The sequence below is a fragment of the Mixophyes fleayi genome, chromosome 1 (assembly GCF_038048845.1).
Source record: "Mixophyes fleayi isolate aMixFle1 chromosome 1, aMixFle1.hap1, whole genome shotgun sequence".
Taxonomy (NCBI): Eukaryota; Metazoa; Chordata; class Amphibia; order Anura; family Limnodynastidae; genus Mixophyes; species Mixophyes fleayi.
In genome coordinates, this window is record NC_134402.1 from 266,048,457 (window position 1) to 266,065,368 (window position 16,912).

The following is a 16,912-nucleotide window of genomic DNA, read 5'->3' on the forward strand; positions in this document are numbered from 1 at the left end:
TTAACTTCTAATAATCTATAGTAAAGTGATCGCAATTGTGATCTTTTTATCCAGCTTCTGATCTGGCCTTTGCAGAACGCATACAAGGCCATGAAGCCGCCCATGCTCAGAGTACAATTTGTGAAGGATGGGAGGAGCACAAAGCCATGCCTGGGAAGGATCAAAAAATCTCTCTCCTTCAATGCAATCCCCATAAAACGGCTTACGCCATCTTCAAAATACTCTTCATATAGTGTTAACTGTCGGCATCAAACTCTAAAAAGCTAAGCTTTTCAGTTTAGTTACTAGTTCCAGACCGTCCAGAATAATGAGACTACTGAGGACTGCAGTAGTTTGCTTAATGCAGGAAATATCTCTTCTATTTCCTGCATTAGTCTAATGTTATAGAGTTACATAAATGAATTTTACCTAAACAGGTGTTTCTGCATGGTGTTAGGATGATATGTAGACCCCTTGGTGAGATGTAGAAAGCCGTCTTAATTGGAAAGAGCATTATATGAAATTTTATCTGGAAGAATTCTTCATGTTTAATTGCAGGTTATGTATGTAAAACTAAACCAGCCTCTGCTGAAAAATGTCATATGTTGTATGCTTAAATACGTCACCTTTGTTTCTGCAACACCTCCATCTTCACCGCTGCATCTTATGGCCAATGTCAGCGGTGTGAGAGCACTAGTGTGACTAGGTACAGTAGATGAGAACAGTCTAGGGACTGAATTCTGAAAGTTTTTTTCAGAATCTCTTCTAGCTCACTCAAGTAAAATATTGTAGCTTGAGTCACTGACTTTTTGAAGCAGAAAAAAACATACTGATTTACCCGTGTATCAAGGGTGCCATCCCCTGGTGGAATTTGCGTTCCTCATTTTATGGGTTGAGTTCAGTGATGGAACTAAAGCAGTAGGAGAAGTAGTGGTTTGATACATCGTATACCAGCCCACTACTTCTCCTACTGCTTTAGTTGTAAAACTATCAAATTCCATTCACTTAAAATTTCCATTCCACCACTTCTAATTTTCTACTTCGAACATTGGTTGAGCCCCTTTTAATGAAGTTGAATATAGTTTGTTGCACAGTTCCAGTAAGTGCTTCGTTATGCTGTCAGTAAGGATGTATATGGTATAAGAAAACAGCGCCACTACAGGAGAAAGGCCAAGAGCATTAATTTCTGTTATGCATATACTCAACACATTACCTAGTGCTACATTTTCCAGTAAATATTTGCACCTTCTGCCAAAGTATAAGTTAGCTGTACCCTTGCGAGTTCTTGAGTAAGTGGTAAGTTTTAGGTGATACAGTACTTGTTGTGTTTCTAAATGGTGAAGGGAAATGGGTGCCTAAAAATGCAAGTTGTTGAAAAGAGTCGCCTACTTATGCTAATAAGCCCGACCATGGCACCCATCATGTTGGCATTAACATGAATCAAAATGTCCTAGGCATTGTCTTGGAGAATTTTGAGGTATTTTGAGGGATGACACATGTTCCATGTTTGATAAATACCATTCACCTTAACTTTTCTACAATACATGGTAGTAGCTTTTATGGTTCTAGTTGGTTATGATCTGTACAGGTAATTTATAATGAAAATGGAAAAAAAACAAAGCAACATATGTTAATTATATAATTTATTTAAATATATTCACAAAGCATCTAGTTTTAGGCATAGTTATTATATCTGACAAAACACTTAAATGATAGTGAAAGAAGGGGGAGAGTGAGAAGAGAGAGGTATGGATATGTACAGGAGAGTCTGTGCTATAACTGTATGGTTAGTCACTTGTATACCCGAATACTGTTCAGTAATGACAATACAAATTAGGTCATTTATGAAGCCGACTCAATCAGCAGCGCAAATACTTTCATTCTGCACATCGGTCTATATGATATGATCCACCCTGCTCACACAAAGGTGTGCGCCTACTTGCGGCTCTCAGGAGACTCCTCTCCAAATTAAACGTTCATCTAGGTGCACAGAACACAGAAAATCTGAATAAATGCACTGTGCAAAGTATAATCATCACATGAAAAGCCAACCTTCTCTCACTTTACAACCACCCATTACATCCATTAAAACGGATCAGTTTCTCTGTTAAAAGTGTTTAGTTTATCCTCATTTATGGCTTAAATGAATAATGGGCATCTTGATGGTCTTTATTATATGGGGCAAATTTGTGTGTTCTAAGCTTTTTTTTTTTACACTGGACAAAGTATGCTTAGAAATGTGCTTTTCTGATGACTAGAAGCAGCAAAATGCAGTCTATAAAGAGAACAGGATGAGATCCGGTCTCCACCAGCTTAAAACTGTTGCCAAATCCTTTTGTGTCCTCCCTAGACTTTACCCCATTTTAATAATTTCACTCCTTTAAATGAAATCTTGTTTTTGCACTGCTCCGCAAAACTAGATTTAGTACTTTGCAGATGAACGCCCTCACATCACCGCACTCCTCACTTTACCTCACTGCTCCCATGGCTCCACAAACCTGTGCCTTTAGGCATAATACTAGGTACAAATTCACAAATCAAGGAGCACAATGCTTCCACTTAGGAATTTGTTCTGAGCCTCAGACGTTGTGCACTTGGTAAATAAGCCCCAAGGTGTTTTTAGCATCTCATATCTAAACAAGTAAAAATCTTCCGAATATGATGAGTAGCAGTCATATAAATTTCCAAAGTACTAAATTACAGAAGAGACATCTTAGTGGTAAGAGATGCCTACTACTGTTTGAAACTACTTTCAGACCGGTCACAAAGGACACCTTGTTGTACAGCTGCATAAGACTGAATGTTTTCCATACCCTGATATAGAAGATGTGCAAAGCAGCACCAGAAACTTTGGATAATAACTTCCTTCCTTTGCAGATCAGCAGATCTGTAAAACAGTGTATTTTCACTCTAAAAAGTCTGGAAAAGGAAATATTCACCAGTTAAATTACAGTGAGTAGTTAAAGAAATCATGTGTAGCAAACAGCCATGGGCCAAAGTTCACAACGTTATTTTGTTTTCTCATTACAGAGATGAAAGTTATCAGAAGGAACACAATATAAAAATATAAATAGTCCTGAATAGAATAACATATTATAATCCACAAGGATACTTCTTCAAACATAATTCCCAATCTGTGAGGTTGCAGATATCATAGTTGTCATGTAGTAAAATAACTCTTCTATGTAGAAAATACAAGCATATCAATATAAAATGTGTCAATAAATAAGAGTTTGTCTGAAGAGAACAGTACTTGAGTTAAAAGCAATTTTTTTTTTGTTGTTGTCATTATGGTAACAACTAAGGGCCTAACAATTTAAGACAGCTAAGTACTATCACGTTTGGTCCTTAACGCAACACATTGCAGAGGAAAAAATGACTTATAAATTCCAGTTCTGGAGTTCATGTAATCTTCACGGGTGACTTTCTGTGTGCACAGAGCAGGCTGACATAGGGCACCCCGATAAAAGCCCACTTCTCACTGGGCCAGAACTTAATGACTGGTCCCTGCTCTGGGATTTCTGATGCAGCATCAAAGTAGGCAAAGCAGACACAGCCAAGGTAAGCAGCCAGGCAGATGAGAATGTGCCTACAAGACATAACATACACAATGAGCTTATCATTCCGTTACAGGTCTGCCTTTATTTTCTACAGACAAGAGAGAAATAACTGATCTATTATCAAACATTCAATTAGGCTGTTTTTTAATTCCTCGTATCATTGTAAATCTAAAAAAGGATAAAATAAAATCCTTTAATAAACTTCAGACAAGCTGCTACCAAAACAGCACATGAGATAGATACAATGGCCCCATAGGGCCCGATTCATGTTCAGACGCGAGTCCCTTTGTGTGCTGTATCTTGGGTAAAATAGCTAACCACATGCTCAGGAATGGACATTAACACCAATAAACATATTTGCTTGCAATACATGTCTGAATGCAATTGACACTTACGACTGCCTAAAACTTGAAGTGCGGAACAGGAGAGGGGAGTGGTTGACGAACGTTGGCAATGTACAGTAAGGGCAGGCAAACGTACTGTAGATGCTGCCTATTCAAGTTCTGGGTTTCTCTAACGGATGTTATTTTCTTTGTATTAAATACTACATGTGTGTGTGCCAGTAAGTAGCAGAGAACATTTGTGTGCTAGTAAGAGAGAGAATATAATCACGCATTGTATGTACAGTATGCATTAAGAACATCCTAAATTATGTATTTAATGTAAAAATAATAATAATAATTTAATTAATGATTATAGAATTAAGTTGAGCTGTTCATTTATTTTAAGTTGTTTTTTGCATGAATTCTGATGGGACTTTATATTACACATATGAAAGTGCGTAACCTGTGTTCTGTCTGTTAATCAAAAGTCAAGTAGTGTTTAGGCAGCACTTACTTAGAACTAGATACAAATGTAAACATATCTTGAGATCTGCTTCGATCTAAATACAGTCAGAACTGCGCTCAAGTTCTGTGATGGTTTTTAAATGCAACTTGCATGCAGGTAGTGTCCAAACATGAATCAGGCCCATAATGCACAATGGAAGATCAGGTGGGCATGGGCTTCTGTTTTGCGACAAGATATCAAAAACACATTCCACATTTTAACAGTTTTGAAGGAAAAGAACACATGGAATGCGTGACAATTTTTGATACAGTCAATGCTGATTTATCACACTGTGACAACGCAACAAGTCAGCAAGGATATAACTGCAACCTCCCGGATAATGCACTAGTGGCTGGACATTTGGTAAATAGAAACAACCATGTTCCCTACTTACTACTTACCATACACAGTGGAGGTAGGGGAAGTTGAAATGAGCCCATAGTTCACAAAAGGCTCTGTCACTGATCCAACAGACTAATGCTAATGTCCACCAAAAGCCAGACATCAGTCCCAACTTGTAAACTCGCATGTTGTCACACCTGGAAAAAAAACAACATTTTTAATTTATTACACAAAGTAGAGACATTCACTAATAGGGATTCCAGATAAATTAATCAAAGCAAAACTCTTTATATTTACATGAACACATAACATGTATGTTATGTGTTTCCAAGCTGTGTTTGCTGACTTCAGGCAACATTATAAGTTAATTAGTCATGGTGCCAGTGATGGAAGATCTTCTTCTCTGCTACACAGGGTACATGCTGTAACAATCTTAGTTAGCTTACCATTCTACAGATGCGATGTCTAGACCAGTGGATCTCAAGGGGGTATATTTACTAAACTGTGGGTTTGAAAAGTAGAGATGTTGCCTACAGCAACCAATCAGATTCTAGTTATCCTTTATTTAGTACATTCTACAACATGACAGCTAGAATATGATTGGTTGCTATAGGCCACATCTCCACTTTTTCAAACCCATTCTGTAGTAAATATACCCCTAAGTATCAGTAGAAGCTTGCCCTGGAGCCACTGGCTATTCCCAATAGAATGTATTGCAGATCTGACAAAAAAAGTCAGTTTATCTGACCCCACTTGGGGTTGTGTAAATTTAGATTAGACCACCCCGCTCTCTAAATATGTCACTCTTTAAAATTTTATTTTTTTCTTTCAGTAATGTTTATTAAAGTCTTATTGTCTATTAAAAATTAAATGTACCAGAAATAGTAAAGTAACATCTTCATCTTAATGCACAAAACAGAAGGATATATCAAGTACAACAGTTAGTGTTACTGGCTCAAGTTATGTGACCTAGGTGTGTGTGTTAATTATAAATGATTGATAATAATTGTTACTTATAATTAATGATAAATACGTCAGCCAATCTCCATGCAATAAAAAAAAGCTATTAAGGTAAATAATTTTACAGGACATTCACACACATTTCTGAATGTTGCTTGGTAAAGATAAACTTCTGTAGGGTGAGCAAGCAGTTTACTAATGGAACGGATGCCAATATTCAGGGTAAAAGAACTCTTGTAGCAATATAAATTTTCTGTTTAAAAGCCTCCTGCTCCTGCCCTAAACCTGCTATATACAGACATTGTGGGGCCTTTTTTGGCTCAAAAAAGTTGCAAAGATGCCTCTGAAATATTTCATGGGGCTAAATATGTCACAAGCATTATGTCATTATGTCACAAGAATACATTTCAATTAGAAGCCCCGACTTCAGCCCCCTTTTACAGACAGTATTTTAAAAAAAACAGTTCTATCAGTTGCAAAGGGGGTAAGAAAGGCACATTTTCAATTATAAATATATTGCACTAGTTTTCCAGTGCATGCTACTTAATAAATGTTCACACATCATCAATTTAGTAAAATTTTTCTTCTCTCTTTGTTTTGGGTATAAAAGAGTAAAATCAGCTGACAACCGACATGAATGGAGAGTTATCACAAAAGTATACATCGTGTAAAACCAATTCTCTCGTTTTGCGCAAGTTGGACAGGATGAAGCGTCAGATAATATTTGGTTGCAAGTCACTTTCCAAGAAATGTGAGGTCACATGTTTGTGAACAATGACAGTGCTGAATCTATACCGTTTATCAACTTCCACAGTGCTGGGCAAAGAGGAAAACGCCAGGTTGAGAATGTGATGAAGAGTTCCTGTCCCTGCGATGTGTTTGGTATTGTTAATACATTTTTATTTGACATGTCCAATGCACAGCTTGTTAATCAACACAAAATGTATATACAGGGTGATTCAAAAGTCGCAGTACACCCTTTTATTTCAAAAACTCTACAGGAAATTGGGAAACCTGAATACTCCAGTAAGGTATGGGTGACGTGGTCTATCTTTTACGGTATGTACCAAACATGGGCGCATCTTGAAATCGGCCAATCGGCCCAATTCCTGTAGAGATTTTGAAATAAAAGGGTGTACTGCGACTTTTGAATCCCCCTGTACTTATGCACATCTAAAAGGCAAGATATACCTTAATTATAACTACAATTTATGTTCTCTTCCCAAAATGTGCACACTGACAAATCTGTGGATCAAGCAACATCCAAGTGGACCCTCAGTTCAATCAGCTCTCAACATTTTCTCAATTTAATTTACTTTATAATAAGTAGTTTTTAAAATGAATGACTTGCTCTCTGTGTATGGACAACAGGGCTCTGCTTTATCCCTGACAATATAATGGCATTTAAGAATTACAGTCTTTTAACTTTCAAAATTGCCTTGGTGGCATGACACAAAGAGCTAGATTTACTAAGCTGCGGGTTTGAAAAAATGTGGATGTTGCCTATAGCAACCAATCAGATTCTAGCTGTCATATTGTAGAAAGTACTAAATAAATGAAAGCTAGAATCTGATTGGTTGCTATAGACAACATCCCCACTTTTTCAAACCCGCAGCTTAGTAAATCTAGCCCAAAGTCTTCGTTTGTAGATGCCCATTTCCCTCAGTGGTCACCCTGATGGAGAGCAAGAGGGTCCCAGAGGAGGGACCCCTTCTGGGGCCTTTATGGAGTACCTGTCATTCTGTAGGCTAATTAAAGAGATTCACTAAAGGCTAGATTTAGTAAAATACACATTTTGCCACATTATATTTGCGCATTTCTGCAAATTATTACATTAATTGCCATCTGCATTTTTTTCTGTAAGTCTATTGAATGAAACAATTTAATAGGAATATCTAGCCTTTTAGATGTGTATAAGTATATACATTTTGAGTTGATTAACAAGCTGTGCATTGGACCTGTCAAATAAAAATGTATTAACAATACCAAACACATAGCAGAGACAGCACGGTGGCTAAGAGGTTAGCACTTCTGCCTCAGAGATCTGGGGTCATGTGTTCAATTTTCAACCATGGCCTTATCTGTGTGTAGTTTGTATGTTCTCCCCGTGTTTGCGTGGGTTTCCTCCGGGTGCTCCGGTTTCCTCCCACACTCCAAAAAACATACTAGTAAGTCAATTGGCTGCTATCAAAATTGACCCTAGTCTCTGTGTGTGTGTGTGTGTGTGTTAGGGAATTTAGACTGTAGGCTCAAATGGGGCAGGGACTGATGTGAGTGAGTTCTCTGTACAGCGCTGCGGAATCAGTGGCGCTATATAAATAAATGGTGATGATGATAGTGACCACTTGACTGGTACAGAAACCTTCCAAAAGATATCACAATTATTGGTGCACAAGGACAAACTCACCTCTTGAGCTCAGTAATAAGGAGGACTGTACAAGGTATCCCCAATGTCATAAGGGATATGTTATTGATTGCAGGTTTAATGAATGCCAAGACTGTGGTAATTCCAGATACCACTCCAACAACTGCTTTAAATCTCCATCTACAACAAAATAGACCCAACAGTTAAAATCATTTGAGCATTTGTTACGTTTTGTGTTTATTTTTAATGACCAGGAATTTATCTTACTGCTCTATATAAATGGCTTGCAGGGCCAAGTGAAGCATAGTTTTACTGAATTTCATGTCAAACTATTATATTTTATTTTCTTACTAAACTAATGTTATGGACCAGGGTGCAGCTGTGGATATAGTCTATCTAGCTTTTAGCAAGGCATTTTATACTTTTCAGTTAGGCCTTAATCCTTGCTTAGCTCAGTGGGTATGTAACTAGCATAAGGATAGGCATCAGACTGTTACTGTCAAAGGTGGTATATTTTGAATAGATGCCAGAGATAATGGCACAGAGTTGTGTAATAAAGCTCTTTACAAATCTTTAGGCCACAACTCCTTTTCACCATGTAATGCCCCTTGTCCATAAATACAGAACAAAACCAATACTGAGAATTACACCTTCATTGTACAATCAGATTGCCAGCAACATTGTACAGAACTCATAATATTCTGCCATCTTCTCCACCAGATGTTTTTCCCAAGGTGATATTGCACTCCCCTCTCCAACTTACCATGTCTATACTCTTAGTTATATCTCCTTATGCCAGTAACAAGCGGTGTGGGATCAGTGCTGAGAACCATTATGTTTTATTTGTTTATAAGTGGCATTGCTTGGCAGACAAAGGAACAGGATATGTGCTCCTTTTCCAGGATGTATATATGACATAACCATAGATTTGGCTTTGCTTGTGTTATAGATAAAATAGTGGAAGCTGCAAATGAGTGTGTAAAATAATGTAATTGGGGCCTTATCCAGTTACTGCATTATGTATGCATGGTTTTGCACATGATCTTACAATGTAGCACATGAATCTGAGAGCCAACATGGCGGTGATGGCAAGGGTGCCAAAGATTGCAAAGGCCAATGGAAAAGTTGGATGGTTCAGGATTATTCCTTGCCTAGCGTGGGCTTAAAAATAATAATAAATAAATAAATAAAAAAATACACCTTGTATTTGACCTGTCAGGTTTGTGAACATAAAAATGTTATATAAGTAGATATGTGCTAAAAAGAAAGTTTCTCTGTTGTTTATCTGTCCAGGGAAAAGCATCATATATGCAAATGGTGTATGCCAACGTATCCTGTTGGCTTCCTCTTATTAGAACGCAGCTCGCGAGGTAGGGGATCTGTGCCAGAAGAGGAATCCACTCTAGAACAAAAATTACTCCAACGTTGAAATATCATTTGCATATAGTGTGCGCCAATATATTATACGTTCTTCCTGGAGGGTGGCACATACTTAATGCACAGATCTATTAGGTCCTATTTAAAGTGCATTGCAGCTTACCTGTCATGTCGAAAAATTCTTGGCAGGTGCCTTTTTGGGAACCACATTGCTAATGCAGACATCAGCACCCACAGAATAGCCAACTCATCCAGCATCTGCCCCAGGAAACTCAGAGTTGCATGAAAGTACACTGACCCAATACCTGTATTAAGAGAAACAAAAATACAGGTAAGAAGCAGTTATTCCAAGAGTAATCAATAAAGAACTACAGATCCTAACCAAGCTGTTGACATTTTCGTTAAATATATCTCCTAGATCACGGTTCATTTGAAAAGCTCCGTATCTACTACCCAACATACTGATGGAGGTAATCATTCAGCACTTGGCTCATTAATTATATGGATCAACATCATACTATTCCAATCAAAATGAATTATTGTGTCTATGAAATGCTGTGACATTTTGCTTTAAGTTAGGGGGGATGTTTCTCTAACACAATAGACAGAGAGTGACTGACAGATTGACAGTCTTTGTGGAAAAGCACTGTGTGGATTGGTTGCCACAGGGACAGTAATTCCCACAGTAATATAAATTACTGCATTTTTGGACCTATATTAAATTCCATTAGAAATAATGGAGCTTCTGCTGTTTGTAATGAAGTGGGGGATGTAACACTATTTTCAACAGAGCTGCACTGGAATGTCAGGTTAACACTGAACAATGGGGTTTTTTCAAAAAAAAAAAAAAAAAATGTATTCCAGGGATTAGCGTTCTTTAAAAAAAAAAAAAGGGATAATTCTATTTATGTGATACATTTTCAAAATACTTATCAGGTGCAAAATTGTTGGGGGCTGCAGGGATGAGTCTCTTCTTAGGGTCTAATTAAAAGCACCCATGTAGTAATAGATTTATACAGTTTCTGGTAATAACAAATTGCATATTGTGACTTTTATGGTGTAAATGTTTATTGATGATAGAGTATATCAGGAGCTTATTTGAAAAACATGGAAGGTGTTCCAGATGACCGTTTAGTTGCAAGAGAAAGTGATTTGTATGTTTTGGGGAGTAGAAAATCATCTAAAATAACCATAGCAAGAAAACCATGAAAATATAAGTACATAATCCACATCACTTTAATGTCTTGCTTTGCATATTACGTAGGTAGATAACTAAGTTTAACAATACCAGGAACTTCAAACCAAACAAGAGTGAAAACAATTGTTTAGCTGGAATGTGACATACGTATTGAAGTCCAGGATGTAAACATGAACAAGTCAGCAGACTGTACCGACTCTATTCCAGCAATATATATCAAAGAAGGACGTCACAGCTGTGTGCTTTATAGGAACGTACAGTGCAGGAAGTTAACAGGAATCCTTTCCCATACACGTCAGGTTTAAAAGACACCCATTGTCATACTTACCAACCACAACGAGCAGGGCCCATATTAAATATATCCCGCTGTTGAAGTAAGTTGCATACTGACGGAACAGGCACATGCATATGGGTGGTAACACAAAAAACAAAATGTTGCTGATCTAGAATATTAAAAAAAAAGGAAAACAAAATGTCAGCAAATAATGAAATATATGCAAAAACAAAAAGGTAAAAAAAAATGAAGAAAGTAAAGCTATAACCCTATAGCAGTGCGTGAAAAGAAAACCATGATTACATTTTAATTATGCCAAAGTGCGACAAATGCAAAGGAATTAGCTGCTTTTGTACCATTTATTCTGTTCTGCATATCTCACAGGTGAATTTTGCAAGCATTTTCTTTTTAGATTATATATTTAGACATTTCTATTTAGATTATAAATGTGAAAAATACCATCCTGGAGATACTAACAGCTGTCAGCAATTGTAAAAGCAGAATAACTGCCACGAACAGAAGAAAGTTATGAAAGATACTGATTAAGGAACTGGGCTTGGCTGATTCTGACATAAACCTAGAGAAATTAAGATATACTTAAAAACTGTGAGTATCAGGGTCATATCCTGAGAGTTCCCAAGTATGTATAGCAACAGATACATTTTATTTTATAAATGTCAGAGCAGCTGTATTGCTATATTTAGCTACAAATATTGTTGCGGGATCTCAGTATTCTGTTGTGCCCGGATGTGGCAAACCCACATAAGACACATAAAAAACAAGAAAAAAAACCAAAACCCTGTTATATAAGGCACACTGATGTCCTCTCCACAACTAGAACACAAATAAGTCATAAAACAAAACATGCTGACTGTTTGCTGTGCATGACGCAGTTAACTCTTGCAGAGAAGCCTTAACAGTTTTCAAGTAGCGATAACAATTAGTGTTAGCTCTACTTGAAAACAGTTACAGCTTGCTGTGCAAGACCTACTGAAAGTAATGACGTTGGTATTAATTGTTTTCTATGTGTTTCCTATGCCAGAAATCTGCTAACAATAAGATCTAACTCCTGGGGCTCAAGCATCACAGCAAACACCATCACATTCTGTCCCCTACCCATGTGCTTACAGTAGCTAATAGTAACTTATTATGTTTCCATGAAAGCAGCCATCATATTAACATGAGGTCCATCTACTGTATACCTCCCAACTACACCAATTTACGCAGAACATCTTTATCCTATGGGTAAGAAAGTTGGGAAGTATGTCCCGTTCACTGTTGCTCTGGTAAATGCTGTGCACTATGCCACTGGTACACGTGGCTATATATGTTCACCATGCTAGCTTTCACTCCTCTGCAGCAGGTAAGCATCTTAGAAGATAGGTGCTTCTCTAACAAAACAGGCAGACAGTGACTGACAGCTTGGCAGACTTGCTTTGCAGAAACACATTATGAGGATTACTGGAATCCTACATAGTGGCAATGACTGCAGCTTTTTGACCTCCATCAGGTCCCAATTAGCACACTGTACTAAATATGTGATAGGAGTTGCAGCTACCTTTTATGGAGTGTAGACGTTCACAGAGCTGCTGTGGGATCTCAGGGTAGCACTGAACAATGTATTTCATCGTCATGTCTCATACCTGAAAATGTGAATGTTGGCATTTAGGAGCATTTCTGCATACGTGGTGTATATGTTACAACTATGTTCTTTGTATGCCTATGGCGTCAGAATATCAACACTTGTTCCAGGGTGGATGGATCAGGAATAGAAAATGTTGTAGGACAGCTGACACAAATCAGTTTTACCCATTTGATCTTTTTTGCACTGATGTTGGACAAGAAGGCCTGGCTCACAATATCCATTACAGTTCATCCCAAAGGTGTTCGATGGGGTTGAGATCAGGGCTCGGTGCGGGCCAGTCAAGTTCTTCCACACTGAACTCATCAAACCATGTCTTTGTAGTCCTTGCTTTGGCTTTGTGCACTGGGGCTCAGTCATGTTGGAATAGAAAAGGACCTTCCCAAACTGTTGCTACAAAGTTGGAAGTATAGCATTGTCCAAAATGACTTGGTATGCTGAAGCATTAAGATTGCCCTTCACTGGAGATAAGGGGCCTAGCCCAAACCCTGAAAAACAGCCCCATACCATTATCCCTGCTCCATCAAACTTCACAGTTTGCATAATGCAGTCAGGCAGGTAACGTTCTCCCGGCATCCGCCAAACCCAGACTCGCCCATCTGACTGCCAAACAGAGAAGCGTGATTCATCACTCCACAGGACACTTTTCCATTGCTCCACTGTCCAGTGTCAGTGTGATTTTCACAACTCCATCCGAAGCTTGGCATTGGTCTTGATGGTGTGAGGCTTGCATGCAGCTGCTCGGCAATGGAAACCCATTACATTAAGCTCCTGCCGCACAGTTTTTGTGCTTACATTAATGCCGATGGAAGATCGAAACTCTTCAGCTATGAAATCAGCAGAGCGTTGGCGACTTTTACGCACCATGCGCCTTATCAGTCGTTGACCCCGTGATTTTACGTGGTCTTCCGCTTTGTGGCTGAGGTGGCGTTGTTCCTAAATGCTTCCACTTTCTGATAACATCACTTACAATTGAGCGAGGATGAGATTTCACAAACCGACTTATTGCAAAGGTGACATCCTATCGCAGTACTACGCTTGAAGTCGCTGAGCACTTCAGAACGACCCATTTTGCATCACAAATGTTTGCAAATGTAGACTGTATGACTAGGTGCTTGATTTTATACACCTTTGGCAACGACTCTGATTGAAATGCCTCAATTCAATCATTTACAGGTGTGGCCAAATACCTTTGTCATATAGTGTATATTTAAAATGAATTATTATAATTATTAGTTGCTCTGTGTAAAGACTTAAAAAAATATGTCACACTTATATGGGTTTGTTCTCAATATAAAAATACGTTCATATATGTGACTCAGTGTGCTTACTCTCATTGTTTAAAATTATCTAATTAACAGAAGCAGCTTCAATGCGCTGAGAGCCTAACTTATATTTTCAAATTGAGACTTTTGTATTTTCTTTACTAGTTTAGCAGCAGTTTTACTATACATTTTGTGCTGGTAGAAGTTTAGTGCTGGAGGATCCTGTATATCATTTTTTCGTACTCCTTCACAGTTAACCCCTTACTCTTTTTAGCACTTTTTGCTATTTGTGAATTGATTTGAGCAACTTATCTTGCTTTTATTCTACAAACCTATAATTCTTGAAAATCCATATAAGTAGTTGTAAGGAAGTAGCGAGGTCTGCTATCAAATACAGAACTACCATAATAACAGGTGGGCAGCTGCTACGGGGCCCGCAGCTGGGAGGGCCCGCCTCCCCTTTAAATGACCCATATTTTTTTCACATTTGGGCATTACATGGGGGCCCAAGGGATGTTCCACATCCACTAGGGGACATGCATAACACCCCTTAAGACTTGAGACATCCCAACCCCTTTGTACTCCACTATATAGACCCTTTTAATGCTGTATGCACCAGCAGGAGGTGCTCGCAGCACCCGTCAACTATCTTGGAATTGGGCCAAAGTTCTAAACGGGGTAACAGTCCTCTCTAATTGGGAAGGTCTGCAGGTGGGGCAAATGTGCAGTATACACCCAGACTCATTCCTATACAAGCATAAAGTTTCATATATGTAAGAAATGAAGCGACTAACCTCCCAAACTTAGTCTAGCTACTACAATACAATGGTTTGTATCACCATATAATATTACATTAAAATATTACTCCATTGTGGGACACTTGTGGACAAAATATAATGAATATTGATAAGATTAAGGAGCAGTAACTTTAGAACTTAGAAGTACCCTTGTTTTACTCAGCAATACAAACCCAGAAAACAGGGAATGCTAGCAAACTAAAGTTAATTTCCGTGTAATGTCCATCATTTAGCTTAAACACATTCATTTAAGACTTGGCACTGGAGCCATCAGTGAATTATTATTTCTACGTACCAAAACATGCTATGTCATATTCAGTACAGTATCTACATGTATAGAATTATATTACTTGCATAAATATATCCTACTTTTATTCAATACCCGTTGTTGAGAATGTAGTGTGGGTTCTAATGCTACTGTTGAGCTAAGTTATAATAAACTTAAAAGTCTGAAGGTGGTTTCTTCCAATAACATACATGCAGACTTAAGCTGGGTACACACTACACTGTTTTCATCCAATAATCGTCTCAAACTGCCGACATACGACCGCTCGTTCAAAAGTCGGGTCAGTGTGTGCAGTGACACGATGGTCGAAAGTCTGCCCAAATGGATGATTATCGCCTCATTTGGTTGGTCGTACCGTTTAATATTTTCGTTCCAATATCGTTTCCGCTGTGTAGTGTGTATAAACTTCCGACCAATCCACAACAGGGAGTACGAAATTACAGTCATTGCTCATGACAACATGGCTGTAAAAAGTCGCTAAAGGGACATCCGCTCTTCCCTTTACCGTCCTAAACAAGGCTAGTGTGTATGCTGTCCATGGACCGAGCGATCGGACCATCGGTCGCATGTAAAATCGCTTGGCATAAAAAGTTGGTTGAAATTTCTGTAGTGTGTACCCAGCTTAAGGCAAGATCTCCAAATTGTAAAATTGCCTGCTACAGCTATTCATTTTGTATACTCCCAATGTGTCATTAATGTGGTACAAAAGTTCTGCCAATAATACATAAGAGTGATCCGCTTTAGAGTTACAGCAAAAAAACAAAACAAAAACAGAGACATGACTAATTCTGGCAGTAGAAACAAAGAGTAAAAACCAAATAAAAGAAATTATGAACACATTAACATTTCTAACTATCAAATTGTCAGCACAGTTACACCTGTTATATACAACTGAGAATAAACAGCTGTTGGCTAAAAGTGTCCCTGTGGTAGGAAAATGTCCCTAAAATGACAAAACTCTACAAACAGCATCTGTGCTCAGGTGTCAATGTTATAAGTAATATGTGATAAAATATAGCCATAAAAAGCAAATGTTGTGTAAGGAATATTTGGCATGACCGATACTAACCGTATTGTAAAATTCTGCTATAGAGGGGACAATTTTGTAGTTGTCCTCACACCAATCCACTTCTGAGCTCCCAGCCTGGAGCTGATCCCATATCTTCAAAGATGCCATTGCAGAATGTGTGCTTTCTGCTCACTACTAAGTAGGTTCTTCTTCAGCCTTTGCAGCACAGACCTGAAAAGAAACAGATGCCAATTGTAGTCTTACTCAAAGGATGTTGTGGTCCTTTTGTGTCCTGAGTTCACACAAGTCTTTACCCTGACAAAAGTATTTGTCTTTAGGGGGTATAGTGGCCACACACACAAATGATACAAGATCAGTGCTTAATCGTGCCTCCAGTAATTTCTTCTTACTATAAACTGACTGTGCTACTAGCTGGGCTAATGTGAAGATACCCGAGAGTGATGCTGGAGATCTGCTTCTGTATAGACTTGCATCGACATTCGTGACAGCAATTCCTTTGATGAATGTCTACCTTAAATGGAGACCGCTGTTTATGGAATTATTGAGCCGCTTCTTTCGATCCTGCATAGACCTTGGAGCTGACTATAAACGTGTATCAGACAAAGGACAATCCTGTTGTAAAGAGGTCTGAGTATAAGCCAGCTCCAGTGAGTAGACCGACTCTGCAGGACTTGCACCCTGCCATCTGCTTGATCCAGCAGCTGCTGAGAATAGTTAAATCCCTCCATGAACAGGATCAATCCCTCCCCGTGGGTGGTGCGGGGCCTGCACGTGAACTGCCCGGGGCGTGCTCTCCGCCTCTGCCAGGCTCGGGATTGTTTACATGCAGCATATATGATGTCTGCTGATCCGGTCCTCATCATGTGCTCTCCGTTCTGTGTGTGGTGAATGCTGGAAATCTTTCCTAATAACGCTGCTATTTATTTATGTTACCCGGTTACTGTATATTTAATGTATTCAACAGAATAAACACTCAGCGACAACGATGCGTCTTGTCATTTACAACCGA

The 16,912-nt window shown here is 38.5% G+C and overlaps 1 protein-coding gene across 1 annotated transcript; it reads right to left on the reverse strand.

Annotated features, from left to right (window-relative positions):
- Window positions 1-1,609: 1,609 nt before the first annotated feature.
- On the reverse strand, window positions 1,610-16,644 carry ACER2 (alkaline ceramidase 2). The gene is made up of 7 exons (XM_075210672.1): window positions 16,415-16,644; window positions 15,943-16,113; window positions 10,938-11,052; window positions 9,575-9,716; window positions 8,077-8,214; window positions 4,769-4,906; window positions 1,610-3,568 (listed from the first exon to the last, which is right to left on the reverse strand). The coding sequence occupies exons 2-7, from the start codon at window positions 16,048-16,050 to the stop codon at window positions 3,382-3,384; spliced, it is 828 nt and encodes a 275-aa protein (XP_075066773.1). The 5' UTR covers window positions 16,051-16,113; window positions 16,415-16,644; the 3' UTR covers window positions 1,610-3,381.
- Between the last annotated feature and the right edge of the window lie 268 nt (window positions 16,645-16,912).